This window comes from Sus scrofa, chromosome 3 (assembly GCF_000003025.6).
Source record: "Sus scrofa isolate TJ Tabasco breed Duroc chromosome 3, Sscrofa11.1, whole genome shotgun sequence".
Lineage (NCBI taxonomy): Eukaryota > Metazoa > Chordata > Mammalia > Artiodactyla > Suidae > Sus > Sus scrofa.
In genome coordinates, this window is record NC_010445.4 from 80,401,144 (window position 1) to 80,422,148 (window position 21,005).

Consider the following 21,005-nt stretch of genomic DNA (forward strand, 5'->3'; position numbering starts at 1 on the left):
GGAATGACTTTGATATGTGGTATTTGTGAGGGATCAGGATTCATTTTTTCTCCATGTAGATAACCACTGATCCTATCAGTATTTATAGTTCTGCTGTACCATTTTGTCATAAATCAGGTGTCTTTTTTTTTTTTTTTTTTTTTAATTTATGGCCATACCATGGCATATGGAGTTCGTGGGTCAGGGATCAGATCTGAGCTGCAGCAATGCTGAATCCACTGTGCTGGGCCAGGGATCAAACCTGTGTTTCTGTACTGCAGAGATGCCACTAATCCTTTTGTGCCACAGCGGCAACTCCAAATCAGTTGTGTTATGTGTCTTCATGTGCATGGGTCTGGAATTTCTAGTATGTTCCATTAGTCTATTTGATCAGTCTTGTGCTCTTTGTATACCATCTTAATTTCTGCAGCTTTCTAAGAAATCTTGCTATCTGGTAAAGCAAATTCTACCTCCCTATGATTTTTACAAATTTTACTAAGGTGTAATTGACATATGACGTTAGTTTTAGGTGATTGTATATTTATGTATGTTATAAAATGATTGCTGCAGGAAGTCTAACATCTGACACCATTCAGAGTTAACAGATATTTTTCTTATGTTTGTCATGAGAACTTCTAAGAACTGTTCTCTTAGCAGCTTTCATTACACAATACAGTTTTATTAACCATACTGTTAATGCTGTACATTACATCTCTACTCCGTGTCATTTTTAAAGAGTATTTTGCTTCCGCTTGGACCTTTGCGTTTGGAATAAGTGGCACATATAAAACCTTTTTGGGTTGTTTTGAATTTGTAGATCAGTTTTGGGAGAACTGTTATCTCTGCAGTATGGAGTCTTCTCCAAATATGGAAAATGTGTTTTTATATTTAAAACTATAATTTTCTGAGTTTCTATGCAGAGATATTATATATCTTTGTTAGATTATTTCTAGGCGCATAATATTTTTTGCTGTTGTAAAGAGAATTTTTTCTGTTTAGGACTGCACCCATGGCATATGGAGGTTCCCAGGCTAGGGGGTCAAATCAGAGCTGCAGCTGCCAGCCTACGCCACAGCCACAGCAACCATGTCTGCGACCTATACCACAGCTCATGGCATCCCTAGATCCTTAACCCACTGAGTGAGGCCAAGAATAGAATCTGTGTCCTCATGGATACCAGTTGGGTTCATTACCACTGAGCCACAATAGGAGCTCCAGAAGAGAATATTTTTGAAAACTTCATTTACTGTTTTTTCTGGCAGGGAAGATATATATATGGATATATAAAAAATAGTTTGTGTGTATATTCATTTATTTCTATTGATGTTTCTAAGCAGCAGTCTTGCTAAACTAGTTATTTCCAGAAAAGTTTATTGGAAAGTTCTTTCGGATTTCCTACTTACACTTAGACTAATATTGATTGTAATTCTTCTTTTTAGTCCTATAGGAGCTTTTATTTAGTTACTTGCCTATTGCACTGTCTAGGAGCTTCAGTTTAAGTTGAATTAAAGGTATTCTTGTTTTGTTCCTAGTCCTAGAAGGAAGGGTTTTAACATTTCACTATTAGTATTGTATTTGCTATAGAACTTATGTTCTTTGATTAAAGTGAAGCCATACAATCTGTATTTCCAAATTTGTTTGTAATTTGTGTTAGTTGCATGTGTTAAGGCTTAGTAGCATAGTTTCTTGTTTAATGATTTACTTAAATTTTGGTGGGGGGGGGGCACTGCACCTATGGCATATGGAAATTCCTGGGCTAGGGTTTGAATCAGACATGCAACTGCTGGCCAGTGCCACAGCGACAGTAATGCCATTCGAGCTGTGTCTGCAGCCTACACCACAGCTCATGGCAACACTAGATCCTTAACCCATTGAGTGGGGCCAGGGATTGAAGCCGCATCCTCAGTTTGTTTCCACTGAGCCACAGCAGGAGCTCCTACTTAGGATTTTATGTGATATTTAAACCATTTATGAGAATAAAGCTAATATAAGCACAGTAGATTTAAAAATGGGCTGGAATATTGTGCAGAAAAAATTAACAGATTTGTTATAAGTTTTATTATAACTTAGATTAAGATACTTAAAGTGCTTAATTCAACAAATAGTTGATACTGTGGTCAGTAAATGACTGTAAAAAATATATTTAGATAGTGAAGTGACTAGAAATCAGGTAATTCAGTACTTTTTAGAAGGAAGGATGAGATGGCTTAGTAAAAACCAAGATGATTTATTAAAATTTTTTTTTTTGGAGTTCCTGTCGTGACGCAGTGGTTAACGAATCCGACTAGGAACCATGAGATTGCGGGTTCGGTCCCTGCCCTTGCTCAGTGGGTTAAGGATCTGGCATTGCTGTGAGCTGTGGTGTAGGTTGCAGACGCCGCTTGGATCCTGCGTTGCTGTGGCTCTGGCGTAGGCTGGTGGCTACAGCTCTGATTCGACCCCTAGCCTGGGAACCTCCATATTCCGTGAGAGCGGCCCAAGAAATAGCAAAAAAGACAAAAAAAAAAATTTTTTTTTTTTTTTTTAGTTCTGTACTATTTGGATTGCTACCATACAAAGAGATACGGAATACCATGTAGTAAGATAGTACTTGTATAGATGGTTCTCTTTTGAACAAGAAGCTAGTATTAATTCTTCAGATTGACTTTTGTTGTATGTATTAGAAATGTATATAGATTAAATTACTTACCTGATAATGTGTGCAGTCATTTTTTAATTAAATATTTTCAAAATAGATGAAATGTATTTAATTTTTAGAGGCAACAAAATACTAAATGTTCTTGTTTTTAATTAATATGTATTTGACATATTCATTGTACATTTTTATGTTTCTTTATAGATTCGAATATGGCTACATATCCCTGCTGTCATGCAGCACATTATCCCTTTTAGGACATATGTTATCAGGTGAGTTAATATAATCTTTTCCCTCTGGTTATTAATATAACAATGTTTAAACAGTTTATATCCATAGTACAGATTTACATGGTTTGTCAGTCCTTTGTATTTACATATGCCAGAGAAAATTTTCATTGACAATTTGTTGTATTTTTTATGCACATATGTAGGTTTATATTTAGTATTTGCTTTTAAACAATTTATGTTGGAATTTTTTTTGCAGAGTATGTAAGAAGGATTAAAGAGATTTACAATGGTTACATGATATTTCGCTCTATTCATTCAACAAGTAAATACTAAATACTATGTTGTAGGCAGTGGGGATATAGCAGAGAAGAAAACTCTTTTGTGTAGTCTGTGTAGAAAATAAGTAAATGATATAGTTCATCAGAAAGGGATAAGTATTAGAGGGAAAAATCACAGCAGAGGTGGGTTGAAAGTTCTAAAGAGTGGACTATAATTACAAAGGTCTCAGTGAGTTTGCTTTTGCTATGTAAGAAAACACCCCAAACTAGTGGCTTAAAATAACAGCCATTTATTATTGTCTCAGTTCTCTGGTTGGCTAGATCTTCTGATTTGGCTCACTGGGCTGGATGCGCTAGGATAAATAGCCTCATTCATATGTCCTTTAGTTAGCAGGTCTTGGTGGAGAAGGATGTTCATATTTATCTTGGCAATTGGCTAGATGTCAGTTGGGGCATCAGCCATGTCTCTTTCATCCTGTAGGCTCTCCTGGGTCTCTTTTCTTGGTGGTGGGAGAGTTCCCAGTGAGAAGGGGCAAGTTCAAAGGCTTTTTAAGCTTCTGCTTATGTCACATCTTTTTTTTTTTTAATTTGGCCACACCCTAGGCATAGGGATCAAACCCATGCCACAGCAGTGACCCGAGCTGCTGCAGTGACAACACTGGATTCTTAACCTGCTGCACCACAGGAGAACACCTTTCAAATCTCTTATTAATACCCCATTGGCCAAAGGAACTGTCATGGCAAAGCTCAGATGCAAGGAAGTAGGGTGATAAATGACGTCTTTGTTGGGAAAAGTGGCAAAGTCACATTGTAAAAACTGTATGAAGTAATTGGGGCCTGTTTGCAATCCATTGCAAGCCCAGAGGAGAACTAATCTTGAAAGATTGAATAGAGGAGGAACCAATCAAAATACAGAGCTTGAGAAGAAAACCAGTGGCTTATGATTTTCTTTTTCTTTTTATGGCTGCACTTGTAGTATACGGAAGTTCCCAGGCTTGGGGTGAAATTGGAGTTGCAGCTGATGGCCTCTAATACAGCCACAGCAACACTGGATCCGAGCCACATTTGCTGCCTGCACTGCAGCTTGTGACAGTGCCAGATCCTTAACCTACTGGGCAAGGCTAGGTTTTGAACCTGCACCCTCAATGTCAGGTTCTTAACCCTATGTCAGGTTCTTAACCCACTGAGCTACAACAGGAACTCCATGGTTGGTGATTTTTGAAAGCCAAAGAAGAATGATGTTTAAAATGTACATATTTTGAAGAATGTTGGCTTGTAGGGGAGTAGATGTACTATTTACATGAATTCACCCAAAATTTACTAAAACAGCAGTATACATATATTAGAGAATAGTAAAGCTTTACTGGAGTTGTAGAATCTGATGTTAAATGACTTGGCTCTTTGCTGTTCTTTTCTTTATTTAAATTGAAATAGAGTTGATTTACAGTGTTGTATTAGACTTTGTGTTTCTGATTCATGTTGGACTCAGCAAGGGATACACTGCCACAGATAACAGTCTTTGAAACATCACTTAGAAATAGTTGAAATTGAGAATATTAATCCCAGGATGCCAGGTTCTACTGTACTAAACATTTTGTAATTACTGAGCAAAGGAATATTACTGGATTATTCAGTGATCTTCAGAAATAGTTTGTAAGTTTTTGTGTATGTTTTATTCTAAATCATTTCAGGTATTTATGCAAGCTCTCTGATCAGGAGTTAAGACAGAGTGCGGCTCGCAACATGGCTGACTTAATGTGGAGCACAGTGAAAGAACCATTGGATACGACATTATGCTTTGATAAAGAAAGCTTAGATCTTGCATTTAAGTACTTTATGTCGCCTACGTTGACTATGAGGTTGGCTGGACTAAGTCAGATAACAGTAAGCTGTATTTGGCTTATTTTTTGTAATTTTTTATTTGCCTTCTTAGACTATCATCATTATCATTTTAATACCTATTACTTTTGGAGCCACTTATGTTACGCTAGGCATTGTGCTAAGTATTTTCATGCATTACTTTGTATGGTCTTTACAAATAATTTCTATATATTCTCATTTTCCCTATTTTAACTGTGGGGAGGCTGAGGCTTAGCTTCAGAAGGATTTATACTTTAGGTCTTTTTTATTTCCAGCTCCTTAATTTAAAAACAAAACCAGAAACTATTCAGTTTTTCATATTTAGAAAGCAGTTTTTCAGAGAGGAAAAAGAATTGGAAATTATAAGTAGTTAGCTCGTTTTCTAGGCAGAAGCCACAGATTAATTGGGCCATAGGCCAGATTTGACCTTAACAGGAATGTTTGGGTTGTGTGGTAGCAAATACTGTTTTAAATAGGGAAAAGTACATATTATTGCCTGTAGGGTGGAGAATAAGACCTAGTATCCTTGAGTATGTATTCTTAGTTGACCACAATTTGCTAGAGCTAAGTAGTTAGCTGCATTCTTTAGAATAGATTTACATTCTCTGATTTACCAAAATCTGCATTAGTTTACTCCTTTACATTTGCTGCCTGTTTTTGTAATGTAGTTATTCAGAAGTAGTTAGATTTTTACCCATGCATTGGACTTTGTAGAAAACACTTGATGAGTTTCCCAAGTCAAATCTTAAAAAGTATATGTCTAGGAAGCCATTCCTGAAATTCATGTTTGTAATACTGTTACTTGCTGTCTTGCATTAGATTTTTGTGTTTTTCTCCTCATTCAGCTTTTCTTTAGTGTTTTTAGTGGAATAAAGCCTATTTATTACTTGTGGAATGAATTAATGTTTTAAAATGATAAAGGAAATAGCTAGACTTGGGAAATATATGTGTATCTGATTATCATCTATTTTATATTTGATCTAGTTATGATAATGATCTATGTATATCAAATGATGTTTCTTGGCAATTGCTAACATATATAAGAAAACTTGTGGAAAATCTTTAATTTCTTTTCTGTTTATAGAATCAACTTCATACCTTCAATGATGTGTGCAATAATGAATCATTGGTATCAGACACAGAAACGTAAGTAGGATTGTTAATTTATACATAAATACACTATTCAGTGTGCAGCTGTTTATATGGTAAATATAATTGTGACTTTATTATATTTGAAATGTTTACTAGAAATTATTTGCCTTGTGGGTTCATTTGTACAGTCTTTAATAAGTTTTCTGAGCAATGTATTGAAACATTTCTCTTTTAAAAGCATATAAAGTTATTTGTACAAAATGCAAAACAGATGCTATTTGTACAGGAGAATTTAGTAGTAAAGAAAAAGTGCTGACTGTTGTTAGAAACCACACTTGTTGCAGAAAAAGATAGCATTCAACAGATTTTGCAGGGAAACCAAGTTAGTGATGCTCATGTATGAAAAGAAGTAGTTTCTATAGCTTCGGACTTTTTAAGTACTTGGAAATATTTATTTATTCCAATATTTGTTCCATTTAATAGTCCATTCAGTATAGAAATGTTTTTTAATCTCAGTGGGTAGTAATGTTTTCTGCTTGAATAGATACAGTTTTAAGGTGTTAGGAAATTTATAATTATTTGAATGAATCATTTTTGTTTTACTGTACTGCATTGATCCCAGTTTTGCTCTATGAAGCTAATCTCAGTTGAGCCAATCTTTCGTGAATTTGAAAACCAGAGACTATGTCTCTTTTTTCCCTCATGTGTTATGGTTTTTATAATTTATCACCACACGAATCATTCATATTGGCAACATTCTTTGTCAGTGGTCCCTTTAGAATGTGTGCCCAGAATTGGTACTAGCTTTATAAATTCTGGTTCATATTAGGAGTGCTATTTCACAGAGTCAGAACATTACATGGATTATTTCCAGTGTATATGAAATTACAGCTCTGGATTTCCCTTTTGACCCCTCAGTGCCTCTTCTCCGACCCGGTTAGATTGCCTCTAAAAGAATCTTAAGATTACCAATGTGGTATCACTCCCCATCCCTGCAAAAAGACAAAAAGAAAAAAATCCTGGAATCATCAGGGCAGTAACCCTGACATGTCCAGCCTGGGTCTTTATGTTGCTGTGGATAGAGAGTAAGAAGGTATTCCATTCAAAAATGTGTCAGGTTTATATATCCTAAAGACATGCTTAAGAGGGAGGAGTAAAAATTTTGAGGAATAGTGGATAGAGATAATTTAAGTTGGGAAGACAAGGATCTATACGGTGTGAAAAGATTGGAGCAAATAACAAAAAGTGTGATAAATATAGTTGGAGCCTGTGAATTGGGTCTCGTTAAGCAGTTTTATTAAGGTATAGATACTATACAGTTTTATTAAGGTATAGATACTATACATATCATAACACTCACCTGTTTTTATAATAAATTTTAGTAAAATTACAGTTGTGCATTTATCATCACAGTCCAATGCTAGAACTTAAGAAAGATCCTTTTGCTCATTTGTAGTCAGTCTCTATTCTTATCCCCAGCTCCACTTTTTTGTCTGTATAGATTTGCCCATTTGCGGCATTTCCTATAAATGAAGTGGTCTTTTTCTTTCTTTCTTTAATAAAATGTAGTACTTGAATATTTTCACCTTTTTTAAAAAATTTTTTTTTTCTTTTTTGGCCACCCCACGACATACGGTGTTGCTGGGCCAGGGATCAGATCCAAGCTATAGTTGCATCAATACCAGATCCTTTAACCCACTGATGGGTGGGGAATTGAATGTGCATCCTGGTTCTGCAGGGATGCCACTGATCCTTTTGTCCCACAGTGGGAACTCTGATAGTGGTCTTTTTCTTTTTTTTCTTTTTTCAGGGTGTGTTCATTTTTTAATTGAGGTATGCTTGTACAATATTATATAAGTTGCAGGTGTCAGCATAGTGATTCACAATTTTTAGTCCATGTATAGTTGTTATAAAATATTAGCTATATTTTCTGTGTTGTACAGTATATATCCTTGTAGCTTATTTATTTTCCTCATAGTAGGGTTTATGTTTTGTTTTTATAGCTGATTTATAGTGTTGTGTCAGTTTCTGCTGTAAAGCATAGTGACCCAGTCATACATATATATAGAGATTCTTTTTCTCAAACCATCCTCCATCATGTTCTGCCACAAGAGATTGGATATAGTTCCCTGTGCCGCACAGTAGGACCTCATTGCTTATCTGTTCTAAATGTAATAGTTTGCATCTAAAAACTGCAAACTCCTCTTCCATCCCGCTTCCTCCCCTCTCCCCAGTAGTTGTCTTTTCGAGTTGCCGCTTTTCACTTAAACTGTTTGAGTTTCATTTATGTTGTGTGAATCAGCATTTCACTCCTTTTTATTGCTGAATAGTACTACATTATGTAACTGTATCACAGTTTATCTTTTTATTAAGGATGGATATTTGATAGATACTTCAATTCTTTCTACTTTGTGATTAGTATGGATAAAGCTGCTTTAAACATTTGTGTACAAGTCTTTGTGGACATATGTTTTCATTTCACTTGGTCGATTTATAAGAATATAATTGCTAGTTTGTATGGTGATTTTATGTTTAACTTATAAAGAAACTTAAGATGTTTTCCAGTGTTCATTTATTTTATACTCCCAGTACCAATGTATGAGGTTTCCATTTTTTCCCCAATCTCGCCAGCACTTAGGTCTTTTTGATTCTGGGGTGTAAAGTAGCATTTCATTTTGGTTTTAATTGCACTTGGTATTGAACATGTTTTGGTATGGTTATTTGCAATCCTCTTTCTTTGGGGAATTGTTCAGTTTTTTTGCCCAGTTTTTAGTTGCATTATTTGTCTTGCTTTATGGACTAGAGTGTGATCTGTACTGCAGAAAGTTCATTTGTGCTTATTAAGACTATTTATTCAGCTGTTGTATGGGGTGTTTTCTGAATGTCCTTCACATCTAAAGAGTTTGTAATATTGCTTGTCTTGTATATCCTTGTTGATTTTCTAGCTATTTTTCTATTCCATTATTAAAAGTAGGTCATTGAAGTCTCCAATTTCACTTGATCCTCTCTGTGGATTCTTTGTTTATGATTTTGCCCATTGCTGCAATTAATTTGTAACCCTCAAATCAATCCTGGTGGTACTCTCATGGTTGTTTGTGGAAATGTGCAGAGCAGTAAAAAATTTGAGTGTCCCCACATGCACATTCCCAAATGAAGTCAAACAAGGTGATTCTCTGAGTTCTTGTTTGAACCCTGGTACAGAGATGACCTGAGGATGGAAGTGGTAGTATGCAGTGCAGTGTAGTGCCAGAAGCTGTGGCTCTGAGCTAGTTGGAGGGATATAAATCCCGACTCTAGCTCCTGATGTTGGGGAACCTCAGGCAAGTCACCTAAACACTTCTGAACCTCATTTTCTCTGGAAGTCTTGCCATTTATGATACCACGGATGGACCTTTAAGGCATTATACTAACTAAAATATACCAGAGAAAGATACCATATGATCTCATTTATATATGGACTTTAAAAACAAAAAAACCCCAAGGTCGAAAGGTACAGATTTCTAGTTATGAAATAATTAAGCCATGGGGATGTAATGCACAGCATGGTGATGACTGTAGTTAATACAGTGTAACATACTTGAAAGTTGCTAAGATCTTAAAAGTCCTCATCACAGGGGAAAAAATTTTTGTCAGTGTGTATAATGGTGTTTGTTAACTCAGTAAGTGTAGTTACCTATCACAGTAGGTAACCATTTAGCAATATATACTGTATTGAATCATCATGTTGTACATTTGAAACTAGTGCAATATATCTGTTGTACCTCAGTTATATTAAAAATGTTTAGAAAAACTATCAAATAAAAAGAAAGAAATGATTGAGAGATAATTTTAATACTGAAATGAATGGGCCTGGGGGAACAGATGGTGATGGTCTGTGATAGCATTTTTACATAAGGGGAAAAGCTTCCCTTACATTGTCCTGACTTAAGTGAGAACTTGAAAACAAATCTTAATGTTGTGAAACATCTGTCTTCAAAAGGGATTCTGATGGATTGTAGAACAAATTGTGTACCTAAAGTTACTTTATAAGATTTATGTTTAATCGTACCCTATCTTTTTCCAGTCAAAGGCATATAGCAAGTTACATTACTGCACTGAGTCTTTTTTTTTTTTTTTTTTTTAAAGAGAACCCACTCGTGCAAGCACCTGATGGTAATGACATTTTCTTTTTACCCATTAAAGTGGTGGGTGACAATAATTTTAGAAAATATTCAAGGGTTCAGTGTTAGCAAACAGTGCAGTGACGTTACAGAATATAACTGCCAAGTGTTACAAGAATTAGCTGTATTTCTTTTTCTCCTTTCAGTTCTGTTGTGTTTTGCTTTTGCTTCATGTTAGTTTAGGACAATTTGTTAGGTACATATATGTTTATAGGTTTTATAGACCTGGTAATTTCATCCTTTCATCATTATAAAATGTTCCTCTTTATCTCCTTAAAACATTTTTTTGGCTTAAAGTGTATTTAGCCCAGTCATTGTAATTTTATTTTGATTGCTGTTTTCATGGTAGGTCTTTTCCCATCCTCTTACTTTCAATCTGTTTGTGCTTTTGGACCCAAAGTATGTCTCTTGGAGGCAGCATATGGTTGGATTAAAAAAAATTTTTTTTTGGAAGTTCTTATTATGGCTTAGTGGTAATGAACCTGACTAGTATCCATGAGGATGCTGGTTTGGTCCCTGGCATCACTTAGTAGGTTGAGAATCTGGTGTTGCCACAAGCCATGGTGTAAGTCACAGATGTAGCTCGGATCTGGAGGTGCTATTGCTGTGGCGTAGGCTGGCACCTGCAGTTCTGATTCAGTCCCTAGCCTGGGGACTTCCATATGCTGCAGGTGTGACCCCTAAAAAGCAAAAAAGAAATAAAAAAGAAAATCACTCCTACCAACTCTGCCTTTTGATTGGTATTTAATTCATTCACTCTTAATGTTATTTATATAGTTGTATTTATATTTGCCATTTTGCTCTTGGATTCTTTTTATTTATTTATTTATTTAATTTTTATTGTTATTTCCCCCAAGCTCTTGGATTCTTACATGTCTTCTTTTAAAACATTTTTTTCCTGTCTCTCCTTTAGTACTTTATTTTGCATTATGTAGATACATGGTAGTACAGTGGTCCATTGACATATCTGGACGATTGGTTTCAGAACTCCCTGCAGATAACAAAATCTGCCAATGCTCAAATCCCTTATATAAAACGAGGTGTTTGCCTATAAGCTATATACATCCTCTTACATAATTTAAAATGTAGGTGTTACATAAATAGTTGTCAGAATGTTGCAAGTTGAAGTTTTGCCTTTTGGAACTTTCTGGAATTTTTTAAAAAGTATTTTTGACCCTCCGTTTGTTGGGTCTGTGGATGCAGAACTCATGGATACAGAGGACTTTTTTTTTTTTTTTTTGTCTTTTTGCCTTTTCTAGGACTGCTCCTGCGGCATATGGAGGTTCCCAGGCTAGGGGTTGAATCGGAGCTGTAGCCACCAGCCTACGCCAGAGCCACAGCAACGCAGGATCCGAGCTGCGTATGCAACCTACACCACAGCTCATAGCAACGCCGGATCGTTAACCCATTGAGCAAGGGCAGGGATCGATCCCTCAACCTCATGGTTCCCAGTCAGATTCAGTAACCACTGTGCCACGACGGGAACTCCTACAGAGGATTTTAAAATTTTTATTTATTTGTTTTTATTTTTTATTGTAAATTAACTATACCTTGAATTTTTTACATTAATTAATTACATTTATAGTTGTACAATAATAGAGCATTTCCATCCCAAATCCTCAGCCTCCCCCCACCCCCTTTAATTCCCTTTTTTACTACTTTAAAAATTATTTTATGGAGTTCTCTCATGGTGCAGTGGGTTGAGGATCTGGAATTATCACTGCAGCAGCTCAGGTCACTGCTGTGGCACAGGTTCGATCCTTGGCCCAGGAATTTCCTCCACATGCTATGGGTGTGACAAAAATTACTTTGTTAATGGTTGCTTTATGAGTTAAAATATGCGTCTTATTAATAGTAATTTATTGTCTATTTCAGATTAATAACAAGTCTAGTAAAATATAGGATCACTGCTTCAGTAGTGCTCTATTCCTTTGTTTCTGATAAGAAGTCAGCTGCTAATCCTGTTGTGGATCTTTTGTATATGCTTATCTCTTTTTCTCTTGTTCTTAAGATTCTTTCATTGGTCTTAAGGTTTTAACACTTTGACTGTGTTGTGTCTGGGTATTGATATCCTTGTATTTATCCTAGTTGAAGTTTGTTGTGATTCTTAGATGTGTAGATGAACCTTTTTCATCAAATTTGGTATGTTTGGTTATAGATTCTTTGAGCTTTTTTTTCCTGCTCCCCCTTACTTCTTCTGGGAGACCGAGTGTATACATGTTTGGTTATTATTGATAATGTGGTCCAGTTTTATGCTGCTAAGTTCTAGTTAGAGTTCTCAGCTGTTACAAAAGTCCCTGAGTGTTTTAATGTCTTTCAAGAAACTGAAGACATGGGGTTTGTTTTTTAGAATTACTGTTAGTAGTGGAACTGTCCATGTGCATGTTAGGCAAATCACAGAGTTGTTTCATGGATCATAGCCTCTGTAGAGCTACTCAGAAATAGGTAAAATATACCTTAGTAGTTTTATCTTAATATTTTATTGAGGCGAGGCTATAAATCTAATTCATAACTTCTTTAGATCTTTGGAATAAAATTTTTTAATTTTGTATTTTGAATTGAACTATTATAGTGGATTTACAATGTTGTGTCAGTTTCTGCTGTACAGCAAAGTGATTTAGTTATATATATATATACATATATATATACACACACACACATTCCTTTTAATATTCTTTTCAATTATGGTTTTTCTCAGGATATTAAATATAGTTCCCTGTGTTATACAGTAAGGCCTTGTTAGATTGATTACTTAATTAACTATAATTAGTCTGTGGATAAATATGAAAAGAAATTGTTTAATCCTTCTGGTTTGTCTCTGAATAATTTATATAGGTGAAAAAACCTGGGGTCTTTTCACTGCACGTATTATTTTGAAACCTGTTTTTTTACTACCCAGAATATACCTATCACTGCTTTTTTCATTAAAATTTTTTCTGTAGTAGCCATTTAAATTGTTTTAAAGAATTAATCTAAAAGGGCCCATTAAATAAATTGAATTAACAATAAACTAGAATAGAAAGCACCAGGCCCAGATGTGTTCACTGGTAAATTTTACCAAATGTTTAAGGACAAAATTACACCAATTTTCTATAGTTTCCTTCAGAAGATAGCAGAGGGAACCTTGGCTTGCTCATTCTTTAAGGCAAACATTACCATAATACCAAAACCAGACATTACAAGAAAACTGCAGAAAAGTACTTCTCATGCACATACATGTAAAAATACTCACAAAGATTAACAAATCGAACACAACAAGGTATGAAAAAAATGATACACTACAGCCAAGTGAGATTTATCTCAAGTATTCAAGGTTGGCTCAGCATTTCAAAGTCAATTAATGTAATCTATCACATCAATAGGCTGAAAAGGAAAAGTCACATGATGATGAATAGATGCAGAAAAGGCATTTGACAAAGACAAACACTCATCTGTGATAAAAACTCTGAGAAAACTAGGCAGAGAGGGGCATGTCCTCAGCATGATATAAAGATCATCTAGGAGTTCCTGTCATGGTTCAGTAGAAAAGAATCTCACTAAGCATCCATGAGGACGGAGGTTTGATCCTTGACCTCAGCGCGTTGCTGGGAGCTGTGGTTTAGGTTGCCTTTACAGCTCAGATCTGTTGTTGCTGTGGCTGTGTAGGCCAGTGGCTGCAGCTCCAATTCGATCCCTACCCTGGGAACCTCCATATACCATTAGTGTGGCCCTAAAAAGACCCTCCCCCCAAAAGGAAATCTTCTGTAAAAACCCCTACAGTTAATATCATACTTAATGTGAAGCTCAAAGCTTTTCCACAAAGATCAGGAACAAGGAAAGGTTGTTCCCTCTCACTACTGCTTTTCAACAATGTACTGGAAGGTCCTACTTGATGCTATACGACAAGTAAAGGAAGTAAAAGGTATATTGAGGAAGGAAGAAAGAAATAGGAAGGAGGAAATAAAACTGTCTTTGATTGTAGATATTATGATCGTCTATGTAGAAAATCTGGAAGAACTGACAGACTGGTGGAACTTATGAACATTTACAGCAGAATTTCAGGATACAAAGTTAATCAAAAATCAGTCTCTACTCTATACCAGCAGTGAAGAAGTGGAATTTGAAATTTAAAATAAGAATACCATCTACATTAGCACACAAAAAATGAAATACTTAGATCTTGTTTGTATGTTGTATGTTGTTACATTTATATCTATCTGAGGAAAATAAAACTCTGATGAAAGAGCGAAGAAGAGCTAAATAAGTGGAAATTTGGAGTTCCTTTGGCTCAGTGGAAACAAATCTGACTAGCAGCCATGGGGGTGTGGGTTCGATCCCTGGCCTCACTCATTGGGTTAAGGATCTGGTGTTGCCATGAGCTGTGGTGTAGGTCGCAGATGCAGCTTGGATCCTGTGTTGCTGTGGCTCTGGTGTAGGCCAGCATCTGTAGCTCTGATTGGACCCCTAGTCTGAGAAGCTTCGTATGCCTTGGATGCGGCCCTAAAACATACAAACAAAAGACCAATTAAAAAAAAGACACAAATTCCATGTCCATGGATAGGAAGACTGAAAATTGAAAAGGTATCAGTTCTTTCTAGCTTGATCTACAGATTAAATGTAATCCCAATCAAAAATCCCAATTAAGTTATTTTGTTGATGTTGACAAACTGATTCTAACATTTGTTTATATAGAGAGTCAAAAGACCCAGAGTAGAACACAGTGTTGAAAGAACAGTGTTGGAAAATTGACATTACCCACCTTCAAGACTTAATGTAGGAGTTGCCTGATGGCTCAGTGGGTTAAGGATCCAGCATTGTCATTCATTGCTATGGCTTGTGTTGCTGCTGTGGCATGGGTTCAATTCCTGGCCTGGGAATTTCTGCATGGTGCAAATGTGGCAAAAAAAAAAAAAGAAAAAAGAAAAAAAAAGTTACAGTGATTGAGATAGCGTGGTATTGGTGAAGGAATAGACAAATAGATCAGTGAAACAAAATAGAGGGATCAGGAGTTACCGTTGCAGTGCAGTAGAAACAAATCTGACTAGTATCCATGAGGATGCAGGTTCAATCCCTGGCCTTGCTCAGTGGGTTAAGCATCCGGTGTTGCCACGAGCGTGGCATAGGTTACAGGCGTGGCTTGGGTCCTGAGTTGCTGTGGCTGTGGCCGGCAGCTGTAGCTCGGACTCAACCCCTAGCCTGGAACTTCCATATGCTGCAGCTGTGGCCATAAAAAGCAAAAAAAGAAAAAAAAGAAAACAGAGGGCTCAGAAATAGGGCTATATAAATATAGTCAGCGGACCTTTGACAAAGGAGGAGACAGTACAAGGTAGCACAGATAGGGTTTTCAACAAGTAGTGCTGAAACAAAAATAAATTCTAGACAGATCTCACACCTTTTATAAAAATTAATTCAAAATGGAACACACACCTAAAGTTAGATTGCAAATTATAAAACTCCTAAAAGATAACAAAGGAGGAAACTTAGCTGACCTTGGGTGTGGTGGTGACCTTTTGGACACAACATCATGACCCATGAATGGATAAGTTGGACTTCTTTAAATTAAAAACTGGGCTCTGCGAAAGACACTATCAAGGGAATGAAAAAACAAGCCATAGATGAGGAAATATTTGCAAAAGACATCTGATAAGGATTGTTATCCAGAATAGGCAAAGGACTCTTAAAAATTTTAATAGTAAGAAAATGAACAACTTGATTACAAAATATGCTGACTTTAACAGACATGTTGTCAAAGAAGATATACAGATGGCAGATGAACACATCCAAAGATGCTTCCTCTTTCAGTCAGGGGAATGCAAATCAAAAGATTTATGAGATTTCACTGCACGTCTATTAGAATGGTCAAAATCCAGAACACTGATAACACCGAATGATGACAAGAATATGGAGCATTAGGAACTCTCATTCATTGATGATGGGAATGCAACAAGGTACTGCCACTTTGGAAGACAGTTTCACAGTATCTTAGAAAACTCGGAATACTCAAGACCTAACAGTCGTGTTCCCTGGCATTACCCAAAGGAGGTAAAAACTTATGTCTACACAAAAGACTGCCCACAGGTGTTTATAGCAGCTGTACCCATAATTGCCCAAACCTGGAAGGAACCAATGAGCTAATGACAAAACAAAATGGATAAATCTTAATGCTGAGTAAAATAATCTAAAATACAGTACCTTTTTCCCCCCTGCCATACCCACATCATGTGGAAGTTCCCATGCCAGGGATTGAACTCACTAAACTGCAGTGACAACACCAGATCCTTAACCTGTTGAGATACCAGGGAACTCTTGTATCTTTTTTTTTTTTTTTTTTCTTTTTTACATGAAATTCTAGAAAATGAAATGCTTCAGTGCCTACTACGGAAATTTAAAATGGGAAGGTAAAGTCTTTTAGTAAGGAAATAGATCACTTTTTAGGTGTTACCCTTGGTATTGTCACCTGTGTACCTGGTTATTAGTTATCCTAACTTGCCAGAATTTTTTTGCTTGTTTGTAAATTCAGCCAATATTACCATTTGTATTTCTTTTTCAGTTCTCTTGTTAAACCGATAATTATATATAAAGTTAATTGTATATAATCACTTCTTTATTACTTGTATATGAACAAATTTAGGTTTGCAACTGAATCTGCTTTTAGACTGCTATTTTTTTTAATGGATTAACTATTTTTATTTTTCGACTTTAGGTCGATTGCTAAAGAACTTGCAGACTGGCTTATAAGCAACAATGTGGTAGAGCATATATTTGGACCAAATTTACATATTGAGGTTTGTGGATATGTGTATGATTTCTCTGCTCTATTAAGAGACAAGAATGTTTTGAAAAATTAACTATAGTAAGTTTTTATTTTGCAGATTATCAAACAGTGCCAAGTGATTTTGAATTTTTTGGCAGCAGAAGGACGACTGAGTACTCAGCATATTGACTGCATTTGGGCTGCAGCGCAGGTAATAGCAGTAGTTTTCATTTATTAGGTGTTTCCTTATTATATCTTTTAAGTGTTTTGCTCCCCTATAAGGTAAATTCTATTACCATTCTCATTTTGTAGCTAAAGAAACAAAGACATGGAAAAAGTTGGGGATGGAATCTATGAATTCTAGCTTTAGAGTCTGTGTCTTACTGTACTGTTGGTACAGTTGAGGGAAATGAGAGTCAGTCTGTGGGAGGTTCTTGGTTTATAAAGAGACGTTTATGCAATCAGTTCTTTTATATTTACACAATCAGTTCTTCTATCCTGAATGTTGTATTGGTGTTTTTTTTTATACAGGCTTTTTTTTTAATTTAATTTTTTGAATAGGCACATATCCTACGGTCTGTACTATTGGTACAGTTGAGGGAAATGAGAGTCAGTCAGTGGGAGATTCTTGGTTTATAAAGAGACATTTATGCAATCAGTTCTTTTATATTTACACAATCAGTTCTTCTATCCTGAATGTTGTATCGGTGTTTTCTTTTATACAGGTTTTTTTTTAATTTAATTTTTTGAATAGGCACATATCCTATGGTTCAAATGTTGTAAAGTAGATTATAAAAGAATAGACATTTTCTCCCTCCTTCCTCTTTCTCCCACGCATGCAATTTCTAACCTCTCAGGTGCGTCGTAGATTTTCTATATCAATAGGTAACTGTAAACATTTTTCTTTCCTTGTCCTCTTTTCCACAAATGTATCATACTAAATGGACTTGTCTTTTTTCACTTTACAGTTTAACCTGGAAATTACTATTCCATATCAACATGTGACGCACTTATTATTTTCTTGGAACTGTATAGTGTTTCATGATATGCTTGTACCATAATAATTTAACCAATTCTATTCATAGGCATTATATTTTTTCCCAGTCCTTTCCATTATAACCAGTGCTATAATAAGTAACTTATTATGAAACTCCTTTCATCTGTGTACAAAATAATTATGTAGGATAAGTAGAAGTTTTAGGTTAAAGCTTCTGGTAGCTTTACTTATAGCTAATGGCACGATAGTGACTTACCTTATCCTTTTCAATAAATTATGTTCTTAAATTTCTTGATATTTGCTAAACTCGTGGGTGAAAAGTGATATATATCATTGATAATTTAAATTTGAATTTCTTTTTTATGAATCAGGTTGAAAATTCTGTGTTTAATAGCCATTTTCGTTTCCTTTTCTGGAATATCTGTTTATATTCTTTGCCATTTATCAGTTGCTTTGTTTTCTTTTTTGCAGGAGAGCTTTATATATCAATGAAATTGGACTTTTGTCTGTTAATGAGTTATGACTGCATTCTATATTTTACATTCTACTTTGATGTCTTTTTGCTTTCCTTAAGGTGGTTTTTGTCATTTAGTTTCAAGTTTATAGTTTCAAATTTAGGGTTGAATTTTTCGTGGCCCATGGCATTTGTGTTATGTTTTGCAGTGCCTTCATTTCAAGATGATAAGAAAATTCCCCATTAGTTTCTTTCTGTACAGGTTTTTTTCAATTTTATATTTTAATCTTTGATCCATTGGAATTTCTCATGGTTCAAGGTGTAATGTATATATCCAGAAATTCTCCCCTTCCCCCGCCATTGTTTGGTTACATAGTTGTTCACATTCCATTCTGATTTGAGATACCAAACTGATTTGAGATACCAGTTTTATTTTGACTGGGCCAATTTGGACTTTGTCGGCTGACCTATTGATAATATCCAGCATGATCTAATAAACTTAGGGCCTTCTGCTGGCCACCTGATTTTGTAAATAGTTTTTGGCAGCATAACTTTGCCCATTCTTTTCCATATTGTCTTTGGCTGCTTCCACTCTGCAATGGCAGAGAGTACAGAAAAAGTACATTTGTAACAGAGACCTTATGATCTGTAATCCTAGAGTATTTACTGTCTAGCCCATCAAAGAAAATTTACTGATTCCTTATTTTATACTAATGTCTTTTCTTTCTTCTCCTTGTGTCTAGGTAATATTTTTTAATATCTGTCAAGGCCAATTCTTTAGCCTTATATTTTTTTGTAAAGAAATTTCCATTTCATTTCTTATTCCTTGTGAATTTAGCATTTACTTTTTTTGTTATAGTTATTAATTTGAGAAGTGAAGGTCTGTATTCTGTACAGAACATGATAAGCCATTTATTTTCTTTTGTATCATTCAGTATTTTAGTTATTCACATATAGATTTTATTTCATGGTAAGCTGCTTCTTTTTTTGGGGGGAGGCAACTTGTGGCATATGGAAGTTTCTGGGCCAGGGATCTAATCTGTGCCACAGCAGTGACCCAAGCTGCTGCAGTGACAATGCCGGAACCTTAACTTGCTATGCCACAGAACTCCATCTGTACATTTTTTGATTGGGTTGTTTTGGTTTTTTTGTTATTGAGTTGTATGAGCTGTTTGTATATTTTGGAAATTAAGCCCTTTTTGGTGGCATCATTTGCAAATATTTTTTCCTGTTTTGTAGGTTGTCTTTTTGTTTTGTTGATGGTTTCCTTTATTGTGCAAAAGCTTATAAGATTGGTTAGATCCCATTTGTTTAGCTTTTATTTCTGTTGCCTTAGGAATCTCCACCTCTTAGAGAAATGAATTTCAAAAAATTTGTGGATGTGTTTTAAAGCTACCATATCTCGCAAATCATTTTTCAAGCCTGCTAGCTCTTCTTCCATTATAGATATACCACATCTTGTAGTCCATTCATCTGTTGATGGACATTTATGTTTCCATGTTTTCATGTTTTGGCTATTGCGAATAGTGCTGCTGGGAACACAGGGGTCCATGTGTCTTTTTGAATTATAGTTTTGTCTGGATATATTTCTAGAGCATGTGGTGATTCTGTGTTTAGTTTTCTGACGAATTTCCATACTTTTCCCATGGTGGTTGTATCAATTTACATTCCCAACAGTGTAGGAGGGCTCCCTTTTCTCTACACGCTCTCCAGCATTTGTTATTTGTAAACTTAAGTGATGATGGCCATTCTTACCATTGTGAGTTGCTACCTCATTGTAGTTTTGATTTTCATTTCTTTAGTAATTAGTGATCTTGAGCATCTTTTCATGTTCCTACTGGCCATTTTCTATGTTGTCTTTGGAGAAATGTCTATTTAGGTTTCTGCCCATTTTTTGATTTGGTTGTTTGTTTTTTGTTTTATGTGTTGTTTGTGTATTTTGGAGATTAAGCCTTTGTCAGTTTCATCATTTACAATTATTTTCTCCCATTCTGTAGGTTGTCCTTTCATTATTTTTGTTTTCCTTTGTTGTGCAAAAGCTTGTAGGTTTGATTAGGTCCCATTTGTTTATTTTTGTTTTTATTAGTATTGCCTTGGGAGATTGACCCAGAAAGTATTTGTATGGTTTATGTTATGATTATATCACCTTATATTCTTGCCTCCTTTGTCAAGAATCTTTATGTAAAGATTTTAATTTTTTTCCATTATAGTTGATTTACAGTGTCCTGTCAATTTCTGCTGTACAGCAGAGTGACCCAGTCATATATACACTTTTTCTCACATTATCATCCATCATGTTCCATCACAAGTGATTAGGTATAGTTCCCTGTGTCCTTTGTCAAAGATTAATTCACTGTAGGGATGTGGGTTTATTTCTGGGCTTTCTATTCTGTTCCATTGATCCATGTGTCTGTGTTGATACCACACAGTTTTGATGACTGTAGCTTTGTAGTATTGTGTGAAGTCTGGGAGAGTTATGCCTCCTGCTTTTTTGTTTCCCTCAGGATTGCTTTGGCAATTCTGTGTCTTTTATGTTCCATATAAATTTTTGGATTATTCTATTTTTGTGAGAAATGTCATGATAGGG

The 21,005-nt window shown here is 35.4% G+C and overlaps 1 protein-coding gene across 15 annotated transcripts in view; it reads left to right on the forward strand.

The window, feature by feature from the left end:
* Positions 1 to 21,005, forward strand: part of USP34 (ubiquitin specific peptidase 34) — a 258,619-nt gene that overhangs the window by 70,248 nt on the left and 167,366 nt on the right. For all 15 annotated transcript variants that reach the window (XR_002342703.1, XR_002342702.1, XM_021087489.1 and 12 more), the window contains 5 exons: positions 2,819 to 2,886; positions 4,814 to 5,006; positions 6,067 to 6,128; positions 16,917 to 16,998; positions 17,086 to 17,178. Coding sequence is in view for 13 of the 15 variants with exons in the window: in XM_021087489.1 (XP_020943148.1) it covers positions 2,819 to 2,886; positions 4,814 to 5,006; positions 6,067 to 6,128; positions 16,917 to 16,998; positions 17,086 to 17,178 (498 nt within the window). In the remaining 2 variants the exon portion in view is untranslated. The remainder of the gene's footprint in view (positions 1 to 2,818; positions 2,887 to 4,813; positions 5,007 to 6,066; positions 6,129 to 16,916; positions 16,999 to 17,085; positions 17,179 to 21,005) is intronic.